Source organism: Lontra canadensis, unplaced genomic scaffold (genome assembly GCF_010015895.1).
Source record: "Lontra canadensis isolate GAN:19392208 unplaced genomic scaffold, GSC_riverotter_1.0 scaffold42, whole genome shotgun sequence".
NCBI classification, from domain to species: domain Eukaryota; kingdom Metazoa; phylum Chordata; class Mammalia; order Carnivora; family Mustelidae; genus Lontra; species Lontra canadensis.
The window spans coordinates 5291774-5314849 of NW_022631036.1; the positions used below are offsets into that span (position 1 = coordinate 5291774).

The 23076-nt window shown below is 34.4% G+C and overlaps 1 protein-coding gene across 3 annotated transcripts in view; it reads left to right on the forward strand.

Moving 5' to 3' along the window:
* Nucleotides 1-23076, forward strand: part of MDGA2 (MAM domain containing glycosylphosphatidylinositol anchor 2) — an 845317-nt gene that overhangs the window by 592521 nt on the left and 229720 nt on the right. For all 3 annotated transcript variants that reach the window (XR_004384228.1, XR_004384229.1, XM_032871192.1), the window contains exon 7: nt 6464-6793. Coding sequence is in view for 1 of the 3 variants with exons in the window: in XM_032871192.1 (XP_032727083.1) it covers nt 6464-6793 (330 nt within the window). In the remaining 2 variants the exon portion in view is untranslated. The remainder of the gene's footprint in view (nt 1-6463; nt 6794-23076) is intronic.

A 23076-nucleotide genomic window follows, 5' to 3' on the forward strand; every position in this document is an offset into this window, starting at 1 on the left:
GCTGATATATTAAATTTTTTAAAATGCTGGTTGGCTGGGAAAGGAGAAGAGACGACACACCACTGTTGGTGCAGATAGGCTTATGACATGGCTCTGAAGTATGTTTTGTAACTTCATTTGTCCCCTTAGATATATCTGAGCTTAAAGATATTTCCCTTTCCTTTAGTTTTCTAGTCATAAATTTTATTTTCACAAAAGAATCTCATCTTGTCAATTATTCTGTGATGCCCATAATGGAAATTCTTGAAACGTCAAGAATGGAATCTGATTTTAGAGTCTTTCTAGTGATTCTCATCAACTGATAGATTCTCTTACTTTATCCTGTGAGATACTGGTCCTGAAAATGTTCCATAAATAAAGGTTTTTAAAAACATATACTATGAGCCCCTCTAGGATATTGCAGTGTGCATGTTATCATGTTCAAAGCTCTGAGAAGTTCTGCAAGAAAGCAAATTTTATTCATATAGTCAGTTGCCAAAATTTATTTGTTCTGCTTTCTTTTAACATGATCCCTCTTGACCTTTTTCTGAAGTAAGTTTTGGCAAACATTATTTCAGATAATATAATTGTGCTTAGATATCAATTTTCTTCATTCTTTCATCTTTCCTTAGAAATGATTATCAACTGAGCTCTAAGGCATATAAGCCCTTTTGCATGAAATTCAGGCTCCTTCCAAAGGAAAGATGAGTAACAGATATTACATTCAACAGCTGACATCCCTGACACATTATATAACTAGGATACATAACTAGCTAGTCGGCGGCCATGATGGAATGAGGGCTCCTGAGTTTTTCTGTACAGAATCCCCTTCCTTACATACATTCCTATATTAATAGTTTATTCATCAAGTGTTGTTGTGTTTCCACAAAAAAAACAAACAAGACAAACCAAAAAACCTGAACCTTAGAGGACATGAAATCTCTTCTCTTTCCTCTATCCTGTTCCTCCTGTCCTGAGGCATCTCAGAACACAGGACCACCAAACAAAAAGAATTAACATGGACATATCAGACTGAATGGAAATGATTGGAATTTGTAAAGATAATGCTTTGAAATGTCAGCTTTAATTAAATTTGTCAAGTTTAATTAAATCTGACAAAAGATCTTGAATACCAACTCTAACAAGGAACCAGCTTTACATTTTGGGACAAAAAGGAAGAATAAGGCATGGCCCCAGCTCCCTAGGTGTTCACAGTCTCCTTGAAGAGAAAGACTGGCATCTAATTATAATAGGACAAATTATGTATACAGTCATTTACTATTTCTTAATTTGCTTTGCCTATGTAATTTCTTTCCAACTGTTTATTCAATTTGGCATCATGTGGGACTGGCAAATACTGGTTTTCCACTTAAATATTTGTGTTGTCTTTAATAGAAAATAAGTAGAAATCAATTTTTTATTTGTCTGATGATGTGATTAATGACTTATAGATCCATTTCTCTCAGCAAAATTTTGTCAGTCATCATGTGATCCAAAATCCTACTGATATTATAATAATTGGTGTGGTTGGAGATTTTTAGCTAATTTAACTACTTAGAAGAGTGGGCAGTGGTCACTCTGTCTCTAAAAGAGGTTCTTAGCAGAGGTTAAAAAGCTGACACCTGATATTTTGTATCTGCAAAGAGATGCTTCCTCATTAAAATTTAAAACATGTTCAATGTCATTTAATTGAAATTCACTTTATATTCTATCTACAAATCATATTTTATTATGGAACTACTGTGGGCTATATAATTGTAGAATATCTGACAAACAATCTGTGCCTTTAACAATTTTAAGTTGATAGTTATGAAAAGGACACAATCTCATAGCCTTGTCTTTGTGTTCCTCTGCATTGAGCTTATATTCCTGGAAGCCATAGGTATAGTCCTTTCCAAAGCCAGTAGTATCTCTTCCGTAGGTAAACTCAAGAAGTCATATAGTTTTAAGTAATGGAAGTCTTCTTCAGAATTGTAGACATTCATAGGCAAAAATACACTTTCACCTCTAGGGGAAGGTCCGCAGCAAGTCCCACCCAGATCTTTGCAGTGGCCTGACTCTGATTCACCAGCTTCATTCTGTTCACAGAGCACCTTTGAGTGCAGCTAGACTATCCTCATGAGTAACTTGTCAGAAGTGAATGTGGGCCAAGTTTGTATTCAGTTCTCACAATATTAAAAAACTGGGGCTATGGGTTATATGGCAGTGTTTCTAAACTGATTACCCAAAACAGAGGCTCAGCTTGATGCCAATTCTTTACATGAACTGGCAGACTAAACAAGTACCTTTTGAGGTTCATCCATCACAATTTATGATACATTAAGCTAAATCTAATGTTCTTTCAGGCTGGTGTTGTGGGATTTTCAATAGTCTGACTAAGAAATTGCATTTGAGGAAAGGGATTTCTCCTTTCTTTTTCCATAGAATTTCTTTAGTTCTATAGAGTCTTGTTATGTCTATTGGATCCTTGTTATACTCTGGTACTAATCACAGATTGATTCTAAGCATTTGAAATCTTAACTGGTTAGCAGGAAATGACTTTAAATTATCTAACATTGCATGAACTATTGGAAATTGTTCGCTGAAAAAGAGAGTGTTTAATTATAAACGAAGGAACCTGCTTCCTAGTTGATTAACTATATTAAACACTTTATATTTTCAAAGCTCTACACTATTGCTAATAAGCTGTTTCTCACAATGGGTCTCGGAGGGAGCCTAATACTATCACCTCCTATTTTTATAAATGATGCACTTGACCCATAAAAATGAGATTGCCTATATTGGACCACATAGAAATGAAAAAATAGACTTAGGTTTCAAGATATTAATGTACCTGTGCTTAGTTGACAGAGCCACGCTTTTAGGTTTCTGAGCAGCCAAAGTTAGAAAATCCAATAAATTTAACTTACTAGAGATGATGACATGCACGCTTGTGCATGGGTACACACACACACACACACACACACACAGTATTTCTTTTCTCTTAGAATGCTTCTGTTCCATATGCAAAAGTAGGTAATGTTAGGGGGGTAACATAAAACAAACTCAGTGAGATGGCTCTCCAGTTGAATGATCCATGCTGCTTATTCTGATGTTCCTTAACTTTAGCGCACTTGCTACACTGACTTGTCCTTCTTTTCCTTTTTAGAATCTATCATTTGGAAGACTAATGCGATTGACACTGGCCAAGTTATAAGTGGTCTTATACTGAGAAAAACAAATATTTGTAGCAATGAGCTCATTTTAAAAGCCCACTTGATTATGGTGCTTATTATTAAAAATAGTTGTATATCATATTGAATTTTATTTATGGATTATTAGATTTATAATCTTTAATTTTCTTTTACTTTGGATTTTAAAAGTTATTTTCCATTAATAAAACAGTTTGTGGGGTGCCTGGGTGGCTCAGTGGGTTAAGCCTCTGCCTTCAGCTCAGGTCATGGTCTCAAGGTCCTGAGATCAAGCCCTGCATGGGGGCTCCCTGCTCATTAGGGAGCCTGTTTCCCCCTCTCCCTCTGCCTGCCTCTCTGCCTACTTGTGATCCCTCCCTCTCTGCCAAATAAATAAATAAAACTTAAAAGGAAAAAACAGTTTGTAACATAAAATATATATTGTGATTTTATTTTATTATCATTATTTTTTAATCCATGGCTTTTGGATTGTTTTTGTTGTTTAAGTCTAACTAATCTAAAGAGTTTTCGGTTCTCTCAATTGCAATATCAGTTTAATATGTCACTGTGCAGGGAGCAGAGCTAGACAACAGTAACTGCCTAGTAAATAAATGGTAGTCACTGAAACATCAGAATTTTTGTTTGTATATGGCCACTAACATAATTTTGAAATGAAATTTATTTAAAGGTACTCCATGTGAAACTATTAATAAATCAATATATATATATATTTAACTTTTAAAGTTAAGAATTGTCTGTTTAAAATTTTTATTTAGCCATATCATTTTTCTATAGAAACAGGAAAAGCAAAATTCTTACCAAATAAAGGAAAGTCATTTGAATATTATGGTGTTAACAAAAGTAAATGCCCCTTGGCATACTGTTTTTTTAGAATTTTTTTTTTTTTAAAAGGAAAAAAAGTATGATACAGTTTACTTTGTGTGAAAAAACTTTAATTGCCGGGGTGCCTGGTTGGCTCTGTCAGTTAATCATCTGCTCTTGGCTCAGGTCTTGATCTTGGGATCCTGGGATGGAGCCCTGCCTCTGGCTCCCAACTCATGAGGAGCCTGCTTCTCCCTCTTACTCTGCATCCCTCCCAGCTTGTGCTCACTCTCAAGTGCTCTCTCTCTCTCTCAAGTAAATAAATAACATCTTAAACAGAAAGAACTTTCATTGCATTTGAATTATATGTGCACAATGTATTACAGAAATTTAGTATCATTTGGATTATCATATTTGATATCAATATTATCATTTGAATATATCATTGAATTTTATATGTGTACAATATTATATACCAATTACAGTACCCAATAGGCATTTTCAACACTTTTCTCTTTCTAGATACAAAGTCCTATTTCAATCCCAATAAAAATATAAAGGTATGGCACTGGGTAACAGGAAGACATAATTTCTCCTAATTTTATCCAACTGTCATGTACTGATAAAAATATGGCTAGGAATAAATAAGGTTCATAAGTGTCATTTTAGTGTGGAAAAATGTAACAAACAATGATGTGAGAATGTGATTTAAATATTTGTCTTTTGGTGTGTTCATTAAGATTGAAGTTTTGTGCCTTTTCTAATATTTTTTGAGATTTTTAAGTAATATTTATATGCAATGTGGGACTCCAACTCACAGCCCTGAGATCATGAGTCTCACGCTCCACCAACTGAGCCAGCCAGATACCCCTTCTAAACAATATTTTAAAGGATTCTTTGACATTCATATTCCTTCAAACTTCTAATATTTACTATCAATGCAGAGTGTGGTTTTTCTAGATAAGAGTATCATAAATATCAGATGGATAAAAATCAGATGGATAATCTGTGAGTACAGAAATTGCTGCATGAATACATAAAGTAAGGGTTATGTCTGCTTTGTTCATCATGTATAATCAGGGCCTTATCAATTACCTCATCATGAACAGGAGCCCTATAAATTTTTCTTGAATAAAAAGAAAGATATAAACATCTTTTTTGATACTCATTTATCTCTCTTCACTAAGATGCAAATGAAAAAGAAGGTGAAAATATTAGGGGCTGATGAATAAAAAATAATTAAAAGCAAAAATTTTTAAGATTAAAACTTATTATCTCTAGTGCTTCTTACATAGTTCTTCAGATTTCCATGGTACTTCCGGCATTAACGGGATGAACTAAGGGAAATCAGGTTAAACTCAGGAATGCAGTTAAAAGGCCTCCACTATCTGTGGATCTTCTAAATTCATGTAATTTCTGCCAGTGTCATTTATATATGGTTTGATGGTAAAAGTGAATGGACAATATTTTATTCTGGTAATTATCTTGCTATGCATATGCTACATATTGTCACAGAGGGATAGAAAGTGATATTAAGGGAAAGGGAAATAGGTAGGATGTTAGTAGAGAGAAGAATATGTATATAAGAATCCCTGCCAGAAAAAGGAACATACCCTATTCTTCATTGAGTCCTGTAGTATCTATCATTCAAAGTTCAGAACTGTTGCCTTTAGGAGACCAGTAGACGCCCCTCCAGAAGTTTCTGGTCATCTTCAGTGCTCACCCAGGCTGTGAGAACAGTACTGACCTTGCACCCAGAAAGCACTACTGTTAGAATACAGACCCAGCATGTTTTCCAAACCATCTGCCAAGAGGTTCTTCTGGCCATCTGCACGAGAGAGCCAGCAAACTGTTTCAACTGGAAACATCTATCTGTGGTGGAATAGGACAGTCACAGCAAATGTTTTGAAAACAATTTTCTTTTTCAGTTCAGATTATTTCAGTCCATGAAAATGCATTATGAATGTGAACTGACTCAATTCTTCCCAACTAGTTTTGGTCAGCATGTAGATAAAATCGTACAAGAATTTTCTTTAATCTGACATTTGTGCAATATTTGAGTTGTCTGGGAAATTGTGCCTTAATTAAGGCATGGCATAGATATCAAATTGAGCTTAATGATCCATATTATTATTTTTAATTCTAATATTAATGGTGTTATATAAACAAGTTGCATCATTTGTTCAAATTTCAATGGCAATAATATTTAAGTATGATATAGACTTAAAGCATCTTTTATATCACTGGAAGATATTACCCAATTTATAAAAACCAGTGTTTAGAGTCTCTAAGTGACTTAGGTCTTCAGATATTTCCAGGTTATTTGAATGAGGCTTATTGACATGCACGCTGCTCGGAAATAACAAACATATATGCATTTATTTTATTTTATTTTGTTTTACTTTATTTCAGCTCAGAGATGACTACCTAAGTAAATGAATCTCAACATTATGGAAGTAACACTAACTACTTATGGAATTTTTATGTTGTAGCATTAAAAAAAGGACGATTTTGGATCACACCAGATCCTTATCACAAAGATGACAACATCCAGATTGGGCGTGAGGTGAAAATATCTTGCCAAGTAGAAGCTGTTCCTTCTGAGGAGTTAACGTTTAGTTGGTTTAAAAATGGCCGTCCATTAAGAAGTTCTGAGCGGATGGTTATTACCCAGACTGATCCGGATGTCTCCCCGGGAACAACAAACTTGGACATCATTGATTTAAAATTCACGGATTTTGGGACATACACATGTGTAGCATCTCTGAAGGGAGGAGGAATATCTGATATCAGTATTGATGTTAATATATCCAGCAGCACAGGTAAGAAGTATATTTGTGATGCAAAATGTGTTCATATTGAGAATAATTTCTTTACATTTAGCAGACAAGTCTTCAGCCAAGCTAAGATCATTCTTATTCTTTAAGTTTCCTAAAACCAAAATATAACATTCTGAATGCCCAATAAATAACATGTAAAAGACATTGCTATTTCTATTTTGATTTAGATTTACATGAGATTTTATAGAAATACTGCAAATAAAAGTAATAGCATTGGCTATGATAGGTATAGGCTTCCAGTTTTTTTTAATTAAATAATAACTTTTTTTAATTAACTAAGAACCCTCTATAGACTCTAAAGTTATATTAATTAATAAAGTTAAACAACGAATGCTTAAAGAGCTAAGAATTTTGGAAACGTTTAACAAACAAAATATTTAATCCCAAGAAGAAAATACTGAGAGATAATTTAGAAGTACTCAAATATAAGATTTATAAGAAATACATTTTCCACCAATGAAAACCAATGATAAATGTGTTAAACTTGTAATCAGATGTGACTTTCTGAAGAACGTTATGATAGAATCTCTTCACAATGAGACCAAGTAAAGAAAAAATATATTGGAGTGAAATTCCTTCTTTTAAGGTTAGAAATAAAAATGTGATCCATTTTCTCCCAATTAAATGTACATCTGTAGATGAGGTAAATTATAGGATTATGGTATGGGAGGACACACGAGCTTACCTATTAGGATGTTTGAAAGCCCTGTGATTCTGTGAACTGTAATCAGCGTGCCTCCAACAACACCAAAGTAGCTTTATTTGTTTTGCCAGATTGTTACCAGAGTGAATTTCAATTTAGTAATTGAAAGGTGAATAATATGTGTTGAAAACATAGAGTGCACATGCAGCCAGCAGACATACCGTTTTGAGAACATTTAAACAGTTTTTCCTTTCCAGTCAGGTAGCATTTTGACTCTTGTTCGGTAACAGATTGACCTGTGATTTTGTGTCTTCTCATGATTCTAAATTGCAATGCACACTAGATTGATTTTACTCCTGTTGGGATTTAGGTCCATTCTTCAGGCTGACCAAATGTGCTTACTTTTCACATTCTGCATTATTTCTAAGAGATAACCCATTTTTATCAGCTACCTTTAATGTAAAAGGAGGTTAGAGTGATGAGAATTACTTGTGTTTGGACAGATACCCTTTTCTAGAAAATATAATAATAATAATAATAATAATAATAACTATTTGAATAGTAACTATTATCTAACCTTTATTTCCAAATCGGTGCTAGCGCTAGGAGATGGACTCATTTCAGGATATCTAATAGGAAGCTCTTGATATGCATGATCATCATTCGTTGAATTTTTCATTCAGTCAACAAATATCCATTGATCACCTACATCAGTGTGTTAGGTGACATCCCACAGTGGTATTTCCTGTCAGAGTGACAACAGTTTTGTAAGATCCAGGATTATCTGTCCTTATTTATGAGTGATGATTTTCCAGAATTACAAGCATTACTTTTCTGTTTGCTTATTTGCCTGTTTTGTTTACTTACCGCTGTTGTTTTCAGAACCAGTGACACAAACCCAGATCCAAAGAATCCAGGCTGCTTTCAAAACAGACTTGTCTGATGGTAGCATGGTTCATTAAACTGAGATGTAAGAGGGAGCATAGAATGAACAGAAGAAAGGAGCATTATATAATATCTACAGAATTAATTCTAACATGCATTTTTAAATATACGACTTACATTACCCACTTAAAACTATGTGCTGTAAATGGCAGAGAAAATAACTAGCATTGACTTATGAACTTTCTAAAAATCTTAAAAGAAAAATGCCAAAAGATGACCAGAAAAGCAGAAAATATTTGAGAAATGCCTCTTAGTTATGAAAGTTTACTTGTAATAAGTAACGTTTCTTAAATGATTATTATTCTGTCTGGTGACCAAAAGTAGCAATACCATAGACAAAAGAGATATATGAAGTCCTCCTTCAAAATATACCCCTTTGCTGCCCCCGGCCCCATCTCAGACAGACTGGTTATTATCTGTCTCCTCGTTGGAGTGGAAGCTCACTGAAGGCTGGGCCTTTGTCAGTATTGCTCATTGGTGTAATCTCTGCATCTGGAACAATACATGGCACTTTGCAGATACTCAGAAAATAATAAGAAGTGAGCTCATTTGTTCACATAGATTTCCTTTCTAGGTTTTCTTTCCTCCTTTTCACTCTGAAAGATTGGCATTTGGTCTCTCTCTTCCTGATCTTGTAGTTCCCCACTGACTTTAAGGAAAGTTGTTCAGCACACTAATTTATACTGTGATTTAAGATGTTATCACTCTTAGGGGCAAGAAGGGCTCCATCATTTGTGGTGTCCACTGAAAATATGAAGCAGACCTCTTGTTCAGAACTTGCCAAGAATTTCACAATGGCAACATCAAAGCATTAATTTAAGTGCAGGACCCTTCCAAGTTAGTCTGCATAGGTGTTATGGTCATGAGGCTGTCCTGTGCAGGGGACTGTATTCTGATAGAGAGGCCTGAAGAAGAGGTTTAACCCAAAGGATGAGTCACTGAAGGCAATCACATATTCTATTTTTATGCCCAAACTAGCTTTGGTGTTCTGTTTTGATTACAGTAGAATGGAATACCAGATTATAGCATAAATATTTATAGATCTAAGATTGTGTGATTCAACTGGTATCAAAAAAAAATTTTATCCCCACATAGTAGAAGACTGTACTTAAAGTGGTGCTTTAATATGAAATGGAGATATTAGAGATATTCTGGGAGGTAGAGTCTGAACAGTGAGAATAACAGGCTATAACATGGAGGAAAATCTTGGACTCCATTAATTCTGTGAACCACACAGTAAGATTCAGAGGAAATTCCCACAGATTGGGCCAGTAAAGTCAAATAGAAGGAAACTACTGTTAAGATATAAGTAAATATGTGGGGGGCTCTTAGATTCTGGATTTTGCTAGTTATATCATAACTATTTTAGGGAATTTGGAATTGACCAGGTGGTCAGTGATTTTCTTGTGTTAGACATTTTCTATATGTTAAATGTAATCTATTTAGGGTGTTTGTCACACAAAATCTCACATTGTATCCTGGTTGCTAATGTCTACAAGAGACATACATGAAATTTATTAAGATGAGGGTGAGGCCCCATAAGGCACTTCTGCCTAATACAGTTAGAAGACTATTTTTTTTAAATTAACATATATTACTTGTTTCAGGGGTTTACAGGTCTGTGATTCATCAGTCTTACATAATTCATAGCATTCACCATAGCACATACCCTCCCCAATTTCCATCCCCCAGTCACCTCATCCATCCCAACCCTTCCCCTCCAGCAACCCTCAGTTTGTTTTCTGAGATTAAGAGTCTCTTATGGTGACAGCCACATCTCTAGATATGATTTTGAGGACTTTTAAAATTAAGATATAAAATATCTCAGGAAGGTAAATCTAGTTTACAGAATTTTTAATATTTAAAAAAATAATTATTTGATTTTATAAAAACTGAAGAGGAAGGCTACATGTATTTTGGAGTTTGCCTCATACATTTGAGTAATAAAAACTATGATATGTGATTATAGATTGTATCTTATTCCCACATTAATTCAACATTAACTTTTTTTCCTCCTAAGTCTGTAAACTTTCAAATTATTTTATTGTAAGCATTTGTTGTTTTGTCTGTTCAAAATCCATGTTTCTGGTAGATTCTTCTGCTGAATGATTGCTCTATTTCTGGTCCTACATCATATGATGATGGACAAATGGGCCTTGTTCTTAAGGACCTTACTACCTAAGTTTTCAAATTACTTAGTTATCAGATGACTTAGAAATAAGGCACAATCTATAGTGGGAAGGAAGCTCTACTTAAATTTGATCAGACTTCTGTAGGAATGGTGAATGCTTTCTTTAGTATAGGCCAGGAAAGTTTCAGAGGAAAATGGCATTTGAGTTAGATTTTAATGGAAGTAATATTGTAATAGTGATGGTGGAGGGAGGGGATAGTTGGCAAAATCTACAGGATGAAGAAAGTCCCAGGAATATTGTGTGATTCTTCCTGTTCTGCTTTTACCATAGGATTAATATTAATTGATATTAATATAAGCAAGTTATATCGGTTTCTTTCAATATCATTGCTATCATTACTAAAGCTTACATTTTACCTGGCTAGGCTACAGATAACTTTAAAAACCACATTGTAGTAATTGTGAATTACCACAGTAATTTAGTTTCACTTAATTAATTAACTGAACTAATTAATTAATTTTCAGTAACTTGTCAGTTAAAAATAAATATACTGAAATTTTCCATAATTACAATTCAATTTTGTAAAATGAAAATCTTCCACATACTTGCTGAAAAACGCATGCACATGTAAGACAAAAATTCTGGCAACAGTTAAAAATCAATTCTTAAATTATTCTCACCTGATTGTTATTCATTTGAAAAAATATAATTGTTATCATAGATATTTAACTTTCAGAAGGCTTGCTGAAAAAGTATTCCATTGCTTCCTCCAGTGTGGTTCTGTGGTGAAGTCCTCAGGTGCCTTGTGAGCTTGCAGGCCCTCGTCTGCATGATCTGACAGACTTGTAGGTTTATAGGAAACTCAGAAGCATCTGGATCATGCTAGAAAATATAAACTGTGAGACTGGGTAGAATTCCGACGTGAGACATCTGGTGGGCAAATAGAGCAGAAGACTAAGTACAGATTTGATGATTCTTTTTCTCCTCCCTTGTTAGAATACAGGAGCATTTTGTATAGCAGAAAATTGAACTAGATTTAGGGGGTTAAACCAGAGGCAGCAACAGAAGCATAGGTGCACAGAGGTGACCGATTGAAAAAATCAGTTTGAAATTTTAGCTTTGCTGCTGAGTACCTGACTGGTTAGTATAATCGTGACAGTTAACAAATGTCTGTACAAGTATTCATATTGGTGGAATAAAAGTTCTTGATAATGTATATACAACTAATAAGAAAAGTCAATGAGCTAGAAGGCAAAAGAAAAATGACTAAGTCCAGTTCACTGATTAGGTTCTTTGCCCTTTTCCAGTTAAGGAAGAAGAGCAGCTCATGAAATTCTGATTAAAACTGAAGTCCTGTAGAATGACTATAGATGAATGATAGATCCTTTTATGTAACAGGACGCCATAAGTAATACCCACACATGTCAGATCTGACTGTGCTTTGCTCAGAGGAAGCTTTCATGCAGTCAAAAGTTATGTAATTGCTTCCTAAGTTACTGGACCCAGAAAAAAATCATTTTCTTCCTTGACTCCAAAATTATGAAGTTCAATCCATAACCTCTAAATTAATGGTGAAGAACAGAGGCCAGCAATCTTTTTCTGTAAAGGGCCAGGTAGTAAATATCTTCAGCTTTGTGGGCTATGTGGTTTCTGTTGCTACTATTCTACTCTGCTGTTACAGTGGGAAAGCTGCCACAGACAATAAAATGAATGAGCATGGCTGTATTCCAATACAACTTTATTTACAAAATCAGGTGGTGGGCCATATTTTATCCACAGGCCATGGTGTGCTCATCTCTAACCTAGACTTTGGAACTCTATTAAGAAATAAATAATAAACTGAACTCTGTGGAAATATTAAAAAACTAAGTTAAACCCACAAATAACTGTTATTTGTCTATATAATCACTATATATTTTCTAGAGATTGAGGCAGAATCTCAGTCTTTCTTTATTCCTCATTCATCTGTATATCTTATTGAGTCCCTTGTTAAGCTGTTCGTTATCTGCTAGGGTGGTCTGAGTTCTAGAATTATACATCAAGGTCTCCTGAAATTACTTGAAACTGCTCAAGTCTCATTCCTAATATATGATTTTCTGCTGCCATTCTATTCTGCTTGTGGCCTCTTCCACCTATCTTATGTCTGTTTCTACATTTAAAAAATTTTTTTCTTTGAATGGTAGAGGAGACAGTGAATAAAACACAACTTTAAAAAAATGAGACACCCAGAGTCTCCTGATTATGGGGGTGAATGACTGATTGGCAACTTTTCACACTGGTCTCAGGCAGGACTGGTTCTTACAGACTTAATTTACTTTCAGTGCTGAAGCTTCCCCTCTTAGTTGACTCTTGTGCTTATTGGAAGGGGTATTATATCTCTCCTTGATATGGGCCAGAAAGAAGAACTGCATTCCGAGCAGTGTGTCAGTAGGGAGACTGTTGCTCTAAAAAACAGTGAATTAGCTCTTCTACAGTCTTCTCAGAGACTGTTCTCTTCTCCTACAGTGTTGGGACGGAAACTAAATGTGGCTAGCATATATCTTTACTGTGGTATATATAGCCTTAAATTGCTGTTGTACCTAGTGAATTTCTGAGAGAGACACTGAACTGTAATATATTGTTTTTAATCGCCACATACACAGAACGTTCCTTAGGAAATATCAGGCTATGCATATATAGAGATACCTAATTCCTTTCATTTGTGCTTTCAGTAAGGGATGGTTTGACTGGTAGCCTGTATGGTGGGCACGGTTATTGAATTCATATTTAGATATAGTAACTTTTACCCAGACCTATTTGAAGCACGACCTATTTGAAAGTAAGTTTTACTCTTTAAATTAAATGTTTTTATTTTAAAAATTATTTAATAGTTTGGGATTATTTCTTCTGCTAACTTAGGTGAATCTCGCACTGTTCAGTAGCTGATGCAGGTTTTCTACAATGGAGACATGTAAATGTAACAATCTAGAAGTGTTAGGAGTGGCTAGGGAACTTTTCTGGAATCTGTGTTTGTATAACTATTATGGCTTTTATTTAGATTGTATGTTTAAAATAATAAAAGAGAAGGAGTAGAAATAGCAAAGTTTTCTAAAGATAGTTATACTCACTCTTAAGTAATTTTAAGAAAATATCGGTTGTCCACATCAAATATTATTATTACTTGCATTCTGTTTTATTATTATTGTCATTTGTTTCAGGCACCATTAATGGAGATTTTAGGTTTTGGACTTAACGTCCATTTCTGTGTTGTCTTTGATAACAACCACGCAAATAGTCAAAAAACCCTTGGTTGAATGTTTTCAAGGTAAAGGTACCTTCATAAGGCTTACCAAGTACCATATTAAAATGTGATGAATGACCTAAGTTAAAAATCGTTAAATTACACAAAATTGAGGCAAAGACCTTTACAAAAACCTGAAATTTCTGAAGTTTTCTTAATGGAGATAGGAACGCCACCACAAGAAATGTACACAGTATTTATGGCTCACATCGTAAGTGTTTTTTTCCTTTATCTGACCTTTATTTCACAGTTTCTCAGCCCTAAAGAAACTGCCCTGAGTTGAGGAAGGTGGAGGCTTAGCAATTTAAATTTGAAAGGCAAGGTCAACTGACCAGGCAAGCAAGAATAAAGCCAAGGGTTCTAATAGGGCAAAGAGAAATTAAGTAGAGCTGTCATCTGCAATTCTGGGATAAATTCATGAAACATAGTGCACATTCAATCCAAAAAAAGTTTTATTTGACAACCACAATAGGAAAGAAGATATTGGAAGAAATAAAAATCGGTAGGATCTAATTCATAATTGATTTGATATCCTAGTAGAAATACACTCAAAAAACTTTAATAACAGATGAAGTCTAGTGTTGCTTTACAGACTATCAGAGAAATATAGAAACATGTCGAAGGAAATGTTTGAATCTGGTCAGCAAGAGTTTGATGGAGCAGGTGACCTCTGAGCTAGATGAAAGATTAAAGGGGCATCTGGGTGGCTAGTCGTTAAGCATCTGTCTTCAGCTCAGGTCATGAGCCAAGGGTCCTGGGATCAAGCCCCACATTAGGCTCTCTGCTAGGCGGGAAGCCTGCTTCTCCCTCTCTGCCCCTGCTTGTGTTCCCTCCCTCCCTGTCTCTCTCTGTCAAAAAGGTAAATAAAATCTTAAAAAAAAAAAAAAAAGGATTATATGTCACTGTATCTTAGAAGAAAATGAATATAATTCAATCTCATTCACTCAATCAAGAATGACAAAAGAATTTTATCAAGGGGGCAGTATGATCAGATTGGTGTTTGGGGGCCTATTCATTGGATGAAACTTCAGAGATCCGAAAAGAGATAGAGAAAGAAGGGTGGAGAGATAAAACAGCCTTTTTTTAGAGGTAATTTTTATCTCTAAAAATTTTTTCAGAGATAATTTTTTTTTTTTTTTTTTTTTTTTTTTTTTTTTTAGAGAGAGAGAGAGAGAGAGCTAGTGCAAAGAAAAATTTTATTAGGAAGTGATAAGGCAGTGGAGATAGGCAGTCCTTTATGGATGTATCCTGAGAGAAGAAAACAGAAGCCTTAGATAATAGAAGAAGCAGGAGTTTAAATCAGGAAGGTCATCTGAGAAGTCTGTAAACCTCTTTGCATCTTAGATTCCTTATCTCTCTGTTACAGCTTTGGGATATTTTTAAGGAAAAGTTTGAGGAAATAGAATGGAAAAAAAAGGAACATTAAAAAAATATATAGATTGGACGATTGGGGGGAAGGACTGTTTATTCAGCTGAAGAGATTGATAGGAATCAGATGAGGCATTTAGAAGCACTCATAACCTGGCCCGTTAAGGGCAGTTTAGTTAGTGGCCAGTGGTCTTAAGTCCGTGTAAGAGAGTCTGACTGACATCAGGCAGTGTATGTCATGGGCATGTCCAGGGCTTATGAACTTAGAGCCAGACCCATTTTTACCATTTAATAGCTTTATGACCTTGGGTCTGTCTGGACCTCAAAATTTTTCATCAGTAGAATAAAGGGATCAACTGGGTAACTGATTTTTAAATGGTGTTCCAATGACAACTAGGGATTTGGGGAAATATTTTCAAGGACTACTGCACTGCAGAGGAAGAGTAGATAACCATAGATAATTTACCCCTACCCCCCCCTTTTTCCCCAACTCCATTCAGAACTAAGCATATCTTTCTCTTATATTAGGACTTCTATGTAAGAGACTATTAAGACAAAGATTCTGACCGAAATTCACACGCATATACATGTGCAGATGGTTTAAACACACATAGTTGAAAACTACTTGCTTCTATAAGTTCATCCATCCTTTCCAAGTATATTTTGCATCTATGATTCCAAAATGTTATACCCCAGTTGTTTAGAACAAGGTAATGCCACATTCTTAGTGAGAGGTACTAGGTTTTGGGAGAGGTTTGAGAGGACAGATTCATTTGGGACTATTTATATCTGAGGGGTTGGTAAGATATCCTTGTGTTTCTGGTGACCAAAAAAGTGAAGTTTGATGACCACGTGAAAGGTCATGAGTAAAACACGATTTCATAAGCAGTTACAAAAATATATAGGTTGGAAGGTTGAGGGGAAGTGGATAAGCTTACCCAAGAAGAGATTATGAAGCAAAGATAAAAGATATCCAAGGAAATGGTGGGAAAAAAGCAAGAACCATGAAGAAAATGAGAAAAAGTGTAGTCAATGGAAATCACAAAAAAAGAGCTCCTCAATTTGTGTAGAACTGGGGGGAAATGTATGTATTTACAGCATCTTTAGGGCCTTTAATACCTCTTCATCAGCATGAAGAGGCATGTAAAAGATTACATTTGATACCTTAATAATGATGCATGATTTTGATAATGGAAGCAGCTCTCATTTTCCTTCAAGTGAAAGTGTTGTGAATTGAGTGAGGGAGAGAGGAGGGGTGGAATGGAGGGGGAGAGATTTATAGAAAGTAACATTTACACTAATTCTCTTTGCAATAAGATCATTTAAATAGGGAATATTTGAAATGTTTTTAGTTGGCCTTATTAATAAGTTATAAATTGTTTTGAGAAGTATGGATTTTATCATAGTTTTTGCTACTTACTTTTTTTGAGAGGGTATAAATGCAAAGATTTGCTACATTAAATTAATTTCCTATTTTCTATAATTGTTAAATAAACATTAATTATGTTTGTAATTAGAATTTTCTCACTTAAAATTGAATCTCTGTAATTATGGAAATTAACATTGGTTTCATAGTTTTTCTCCAATTATTCATCTTAAAATGCTCTTCTTTCCCCCAAATATCAAAACAAACTTTCTACCTTACAGGTTATAGTTTAACAGTGGTTAGTTAGCTATTGTGTAATTACTTTTCTATGTGTTGAATATTTTTTTCATTTGGCAGAGTTAAACACTTTTTGGAATTCCTGGATTACATTAAGATAAGAACAGGTCAATGAGAAATACAAAAGAATACCCAATTTATGCTTCCTATACTCTTAATCCTTTTAAAATGCAAGCAATGAGGACATTGGAACTATTTGAATTTTAAGTCAGTCAATACAGGTTTCTCTAAGGGGACTGAACACCATTAGTTAGTTTCATAATTTGCATTTAAAACTATAATTATCAATAATTTACTAGAGTTAAAGAAAGACTTTTGACAATATATTCATTAACTGATGAACAATAAATGTCTCCATCAAATTTTTATTTAAGAATGGAATATAACTTAAGGTATATTATTTAAAGTTATAGTACCAAAATTCACTCTGGATCTTTTGCCTATAGGAAAAGGGATTTGTGGGAAGTAACAGTGTATGTACTATTTATGTAATTATGATCACACTTCAGAATTTTATGTTTGCAGATGACACTGCCAATTTACCATTATCAACTGAGGGACCGAGAAGTGAAAAGAAATAGAAATGGAGTCTAGGCTCCTAGACTTCATAGTTTGTTCACCATTTTGCTTGGGGAGCAGAAGCTCTAGAATCCTAGATCTTTTGGCATCAGGGCAATTATTTTAGTGATTTAATTTGTTTGTAGTATGTGGGTTTCATTTTAGAGTTTAGAGTGTCTTAAATGAAAGCTATTTATTTCAAGAGCTCTAAAACAAAAAATTAGAATTACCATTAGTGCAAAGAACTTTCCCCAAGAATATACTTACAAATGAATACATTTTATTAGCAAAAAGACCTCATTAATTTTCATAGTCTTAATTTCTCATCCTTTATTATGGCATATCAATGAAGTTAGGAAAGAGATTATATAAATTTAAAAAATCATTACAACTGGAATTTTGGTGATATAATGTTGGGATATTTATGAATTATATCTATTTTTAAAATAAAAAATTATTGGGGCAGGTCGCCAGACACCTACTCTGTAAGACATTTTTAAAATATTTCTGACTGTCTCATTTACTGGCATGGTTTTTAAATATTGAAGACATTTCTTGATTACCTAATACCTTTCATTTTATAGAGAGGAAAATGGGCCCAAAGCTTAGGTACTTGCTTACTTCCTAGAGCCACATTCTGAATTAAGTTTACAATCTCAGATTCAAAATCCAGTATAAGAGCTTGCAGCACACTGTACAATATTATGTATCATAAATGGATATTTCTCAGTGATTCTGAATTCAGTTACCCTCTTTGATAAGGGCTTTGCATGGAAGGATCACTAAAGAAAGGTCTAAAAATATTCCAGAGGGATTCAGGTAACATTCTAGTTGGATCATGTGACCATGCCTTCTGTTGATGACAGAGCACAACCATCTCCCCTTCTTTGAGAACACCACTCCAAAGAGTGTTAGGATGCTAGGTCCCATTTACTAGTCTTATATTCCAGTCACAAAAGCCGAGTGGGACCTTACGCTATTCCAACCAAGGCACATAGCTTGAAAAGTAATCATTCCACCAAAGAATACCACTTTCAATATTATACTAGGTTAAAAATCCTTTCATGGAGCTCAACATAATTATACTTATCTTAGCTTCTAGAGAAGGGTGGGCCCAGGGCTTGGGTTTTTAAAATACTACTTAACCACATCTGGGATCTGAGTGGTGTAATTTAAACACTAACGGTAACCCTAGAATATACATTAAAACTTACAGCACACAAACATGGATCACATTGTTTATGGTGAAGCATTTTTTTTTAATTTTATTGCAGTGTAACAAAAGCCCAGAGAAATGCATGAATGTCAGCATGCAGCCTTGGAGTGACAACACGTGTTATGTAACCACACAAGATTTAAGAAACAAAGCTTTACTCTATGCTAAAGATTCAAAGTAAATTATAGACCACATAACACAGAATACCTACTTACAAAAACAAACCAACAATAATCTAAGAAGTTTGGAGTGTTTTTATATTCCAATTGCTGGGCTAAATACTTTATTTTTTTTAAAGATTTTATTTATTTATTTGGGTGGGGGAGGCGTGAGCAGGAGGAGGGGCAGAGGGAGAGGGACAAGCAGACTCCCCACGGAATGGGGAGCTCCACACAGGGCTTGATGTGGGGGTCCTCACTGGGATCATAACCTGAGACAAAGTCACAATCTTGACCTACCGAGCTACCCAGGCGCCCCGTGGTTAAACACTTTAAAATGAGAACTTCACTGAATCCTCAGAACACCCTTTGAAGTAGGTTCTGCTGTGATTATACTCATTTTACAGATGAGAAACCTGAGCTTTAGAAAGCATAAGTAACTGTACTAGGTCTCAGAGTTTCTAAGAAGTTCAGAAGGTACTGTACATAGGTCATTTCTGGCTGTAGAATCCAGAGCCTTTACAGAAAACACACAGCCTCTCAATGGAATGAATGCTGAGATTTCAGACTCCTGAGATAAACTGTGACAAAGGTATTTTTGATGAATGATCTCCTCTCAGAATTCTCAAATCATATTGTGTCTGCCTTTCATATATATCTTTGACTAAGCGACGGGGGCTTAAAAAGTCCTGTTGGTTCAAAGTCAGCCTAAGTAGCAGCTTAGAATCAGAACTGAAAGCATTAGAAAAGGGGATGTGACCATGATTTGCAGGGAAACCGCAGAATAAAGGACACCAGGCTGCCCTCAAGTGCCTGACAGGCAAATAAGTCAGTATTTCCAAAATTTTGGAGATGTTCTTTAAATGATAACTAGATTAAGAAGACGTGAAATGTGAAACATATCAGTATACTTTAAAGAAAGTTTCAATGTACAACATGAAATATACTGGTAATTTAAATATCTGAAGTAGCAATAATAAAAGGACAGGCAGTTCAAATATCTGCATCTAAAATGCATTTAGTATGAATTACAGTCCACTATAAATGAAACATAAGTAGTCCACTTTCACCAAGTCTGTCTAAATAATACTTGTAAACAAAATATATTTAGTTGACATTTAAGCAGAAATATCCTTGCTTAGGAATAAAATGCAATGTGAAACTCTATTAATAAAATGGTACTAAACTCTATTTACACTCACATATTAGCTCAGAATGAGTTATGTATCATTCCAATCAATGGCATTATATGAGTTTTTATGTGGTTTTAAAATTAAGCTCATATTTTTATTGTATCATTCCATACTTCTACAGACTGCCAGAAGGGATTATAAAATGTGATCATGCATTGGTAGAGTATTTGTTCGTAAAGTATTCAGGCGTTATTAAAAAAAAAAACCCTCCTCCTATTTTTTAATTGACCAGTTAGTTACCTACTAACAGATCTGTTAATTAAACCTCATTTGCCCTAAAGAACATGTGGCCTTGATCTGTTGACGGAACATTGTGTTCACTGGTTATTTCATTTTGCTCTTGACAAAGCGTGAAAGAGCCAGCTTCATTTTATGTCAAAATGTTTATTAATATCACAGTAGTGTCTATTTTCACAGGATAAGGCATAGTCAGTGATACAGAATCAGTGGTGTAATTAGGGAATTTGTAAACCACGGGCATTGTCCAGAGTGAACATTTATAAGGGGCCTAACAATGTCACATGGATTCTACAAGTAGACAAATGGCCTTTTTATTATAGAAGCAAATTGATTTTTCTAGCCATTCTGCATTGAAGAGTTTACCACTGTGAGCAACAGTTGCTGCTCTAGAAAGTAAAATAAATTGTGGATTGCTTTAAAGCATCTTTCTTTTGCTATGCTTTCATAAAATGCATTTGATATATAATTTATAGCTTATCATCCTTTTAATTTAGAATTCCTTCATCCACAGGAAAGCAGTCACATAATTAACATGATCAGACAGTTCCTTTTTACTTACCAGTCTGTGGTTTTCATGGCAACACCCTGACCTTTGTGAAAATGGACAGCACTGACATTTTGTCATCCTCATAAGGGAGGAATAGATGTATTTAGGAATGTCTAAACCTCTTTAATTCATAGAAACAGAATGAGAGCTGGGATATCTATATTACGTGCCATTTTAGGTTAATATCCAAACACATGGATCAAATTATTATGTCTAATGAGAGAAATTTGCAACCTTCTTTTTCCTTCGATGGCAGTGGGGGAAACCTCTATTCAGATTTTTTAAAAGTTCATTCCTGTCCTTTCCAAAATGTTGTCTTTTTCAAATAGTGTTTTCATCTGAAATAAATATATATCCAATGGTCTTGATCTTTTCCAGGAAAAGAGAAAAGAAATGCATATATATCTCCAAAACACATGACAATGGCAATGTGGTTTATTTATACATATGTAAATATATATATATATAATATAATATATTACTTATAAAATATTTCTTTGGCCCTGTGTATACCCATGTCCAATACTTGAGACATTATGGGTATAAGTAAGACCTTTGCCTTCAGTATAGAAATATATGTACAACAGTAAAATATAGTCATTGATATCCCACCAATAAAGGGCAATGATAAGAAAACATAATGATTAACACATATTGAGTGTTTACTATATGCTAGACCTTGTGCTCAATGTTTTATGTATTTACACTGTTTAGTCCTAAAAAATGTGAAGTTGCTACTATTACTGTCACTTTCTTTAGAGTAAACTGGGAGACACAGGTTAGAGAACTTTCCCAAAGCCATACACTTACTAGATGATAGAGTTAGGATCTGAATGTAGGCTTCCAGACCTGAACCTTGCTCTTTACAAGAATATTACACAACTCAAAATATTTCACGATTCAGGGAATACTCTAACGTCCATTATGCCATTGTATCTTAAATTATCATTAAATTCTCCTTTTCATCAGGCTTCTATACAGATTAAGAGAATAGATTAAGATGACCTAAAATTGCACGGCTGGAAAGTAGGCTGGGTTGAACCCAAGTAAAATTTCTATTATTGTATACTCACAACTCCTTCAAACTCTTCATGCCCGCTAAAAAGGGGCTTCTGATTTAAAAATAATTCTGAACAATTACCAGTTAGAAAGGGTCCTCCCAATTTATCCATTTCCATAATGCGCATTTTTTGAAGGTAGCAAATGGCTTCATTTATCTCTTGCCCTCAGTCTTAAGGATATTTATCTGTTGAAGGGGCTCTAAAAGGTGTGTTAAAATGAATTGGTGTTAGCTCTAAAATAACACATAAGTTTTCAGACACGCAGTGCTGCTTCTGTTATTCTCAGGATGTTTGCTATTGATTTAAGAGATAGTGCACACATATAAATGCATTTGGATAAACCATTTTAAGAGCAAGTAGGCAAGGACACAAATATGTTACAGAATGTAAGAACTGCAGGAAATTGGTGATCTCTGGGTTAATTTTATAACACTCTCTCCTGCTTGTTATTTTTAGTTTCTATAACAAATGTTTAGACGGCTGTATTTAACTTTTAAAGTTGAAATTCTTAATCGATTGCTTATACCCAAATAACTCTTGTTTTCCAGCTTTGCTCTGCATTATTTAAAAAAAAAAAAAAAAACCTACCAAAAATAAAAGGGAATTTGAATAATAGAAAGTCAAGTTGAAGAATTAGTCCCCTACTTCCAGAAATGGTTTTAGATTGATTATCTCTTTATCAAATAATCTACTCATATTTTAATAAAGAACTTAGTACTTTATTTGATGTTTTAATTCTTATAATACCTCCCTGGTTATTACAGAAAAAAAAGTAAGTGCTTCTTTTGCAGTCCCAATTTCTTTCAACATTCTCAGTGTAGTCCAGACTCCTATCTTGCTAAAATTTTAGAATAATTTGGGTGACTAGCAAGCAGAACTATCTTGCTCCTGTTTTTTTTTTCCTTAATTTAGTTTTTTTTAAAGGTTTTCTACATGACAACTTTACATACTTAATCTGTGGCCAGTTATTTCTATATTTCAGTGCTTGAGAAACACATGCAGTAAGTCAGGGAAGGGAAATTAAAAACAGGGGGGACAAAGGTATGCTTTCATGTCTTTCTCCAAAGAGGTGAGTAGAAAATTATCTTTTTGATATAGACTTATCTTAATAATTCTAGAAGATATTTCCTTCTAAGCACAAGTCAGAAAAGCAAATTACATGAAGAGCCTAACAATGCCAGGTACTTGAAAACTACATTTAACCAAATGCTACATAAGCAGCCCTTCGCTTAAGTTCCCATTCACTTACGTATTTATGAGG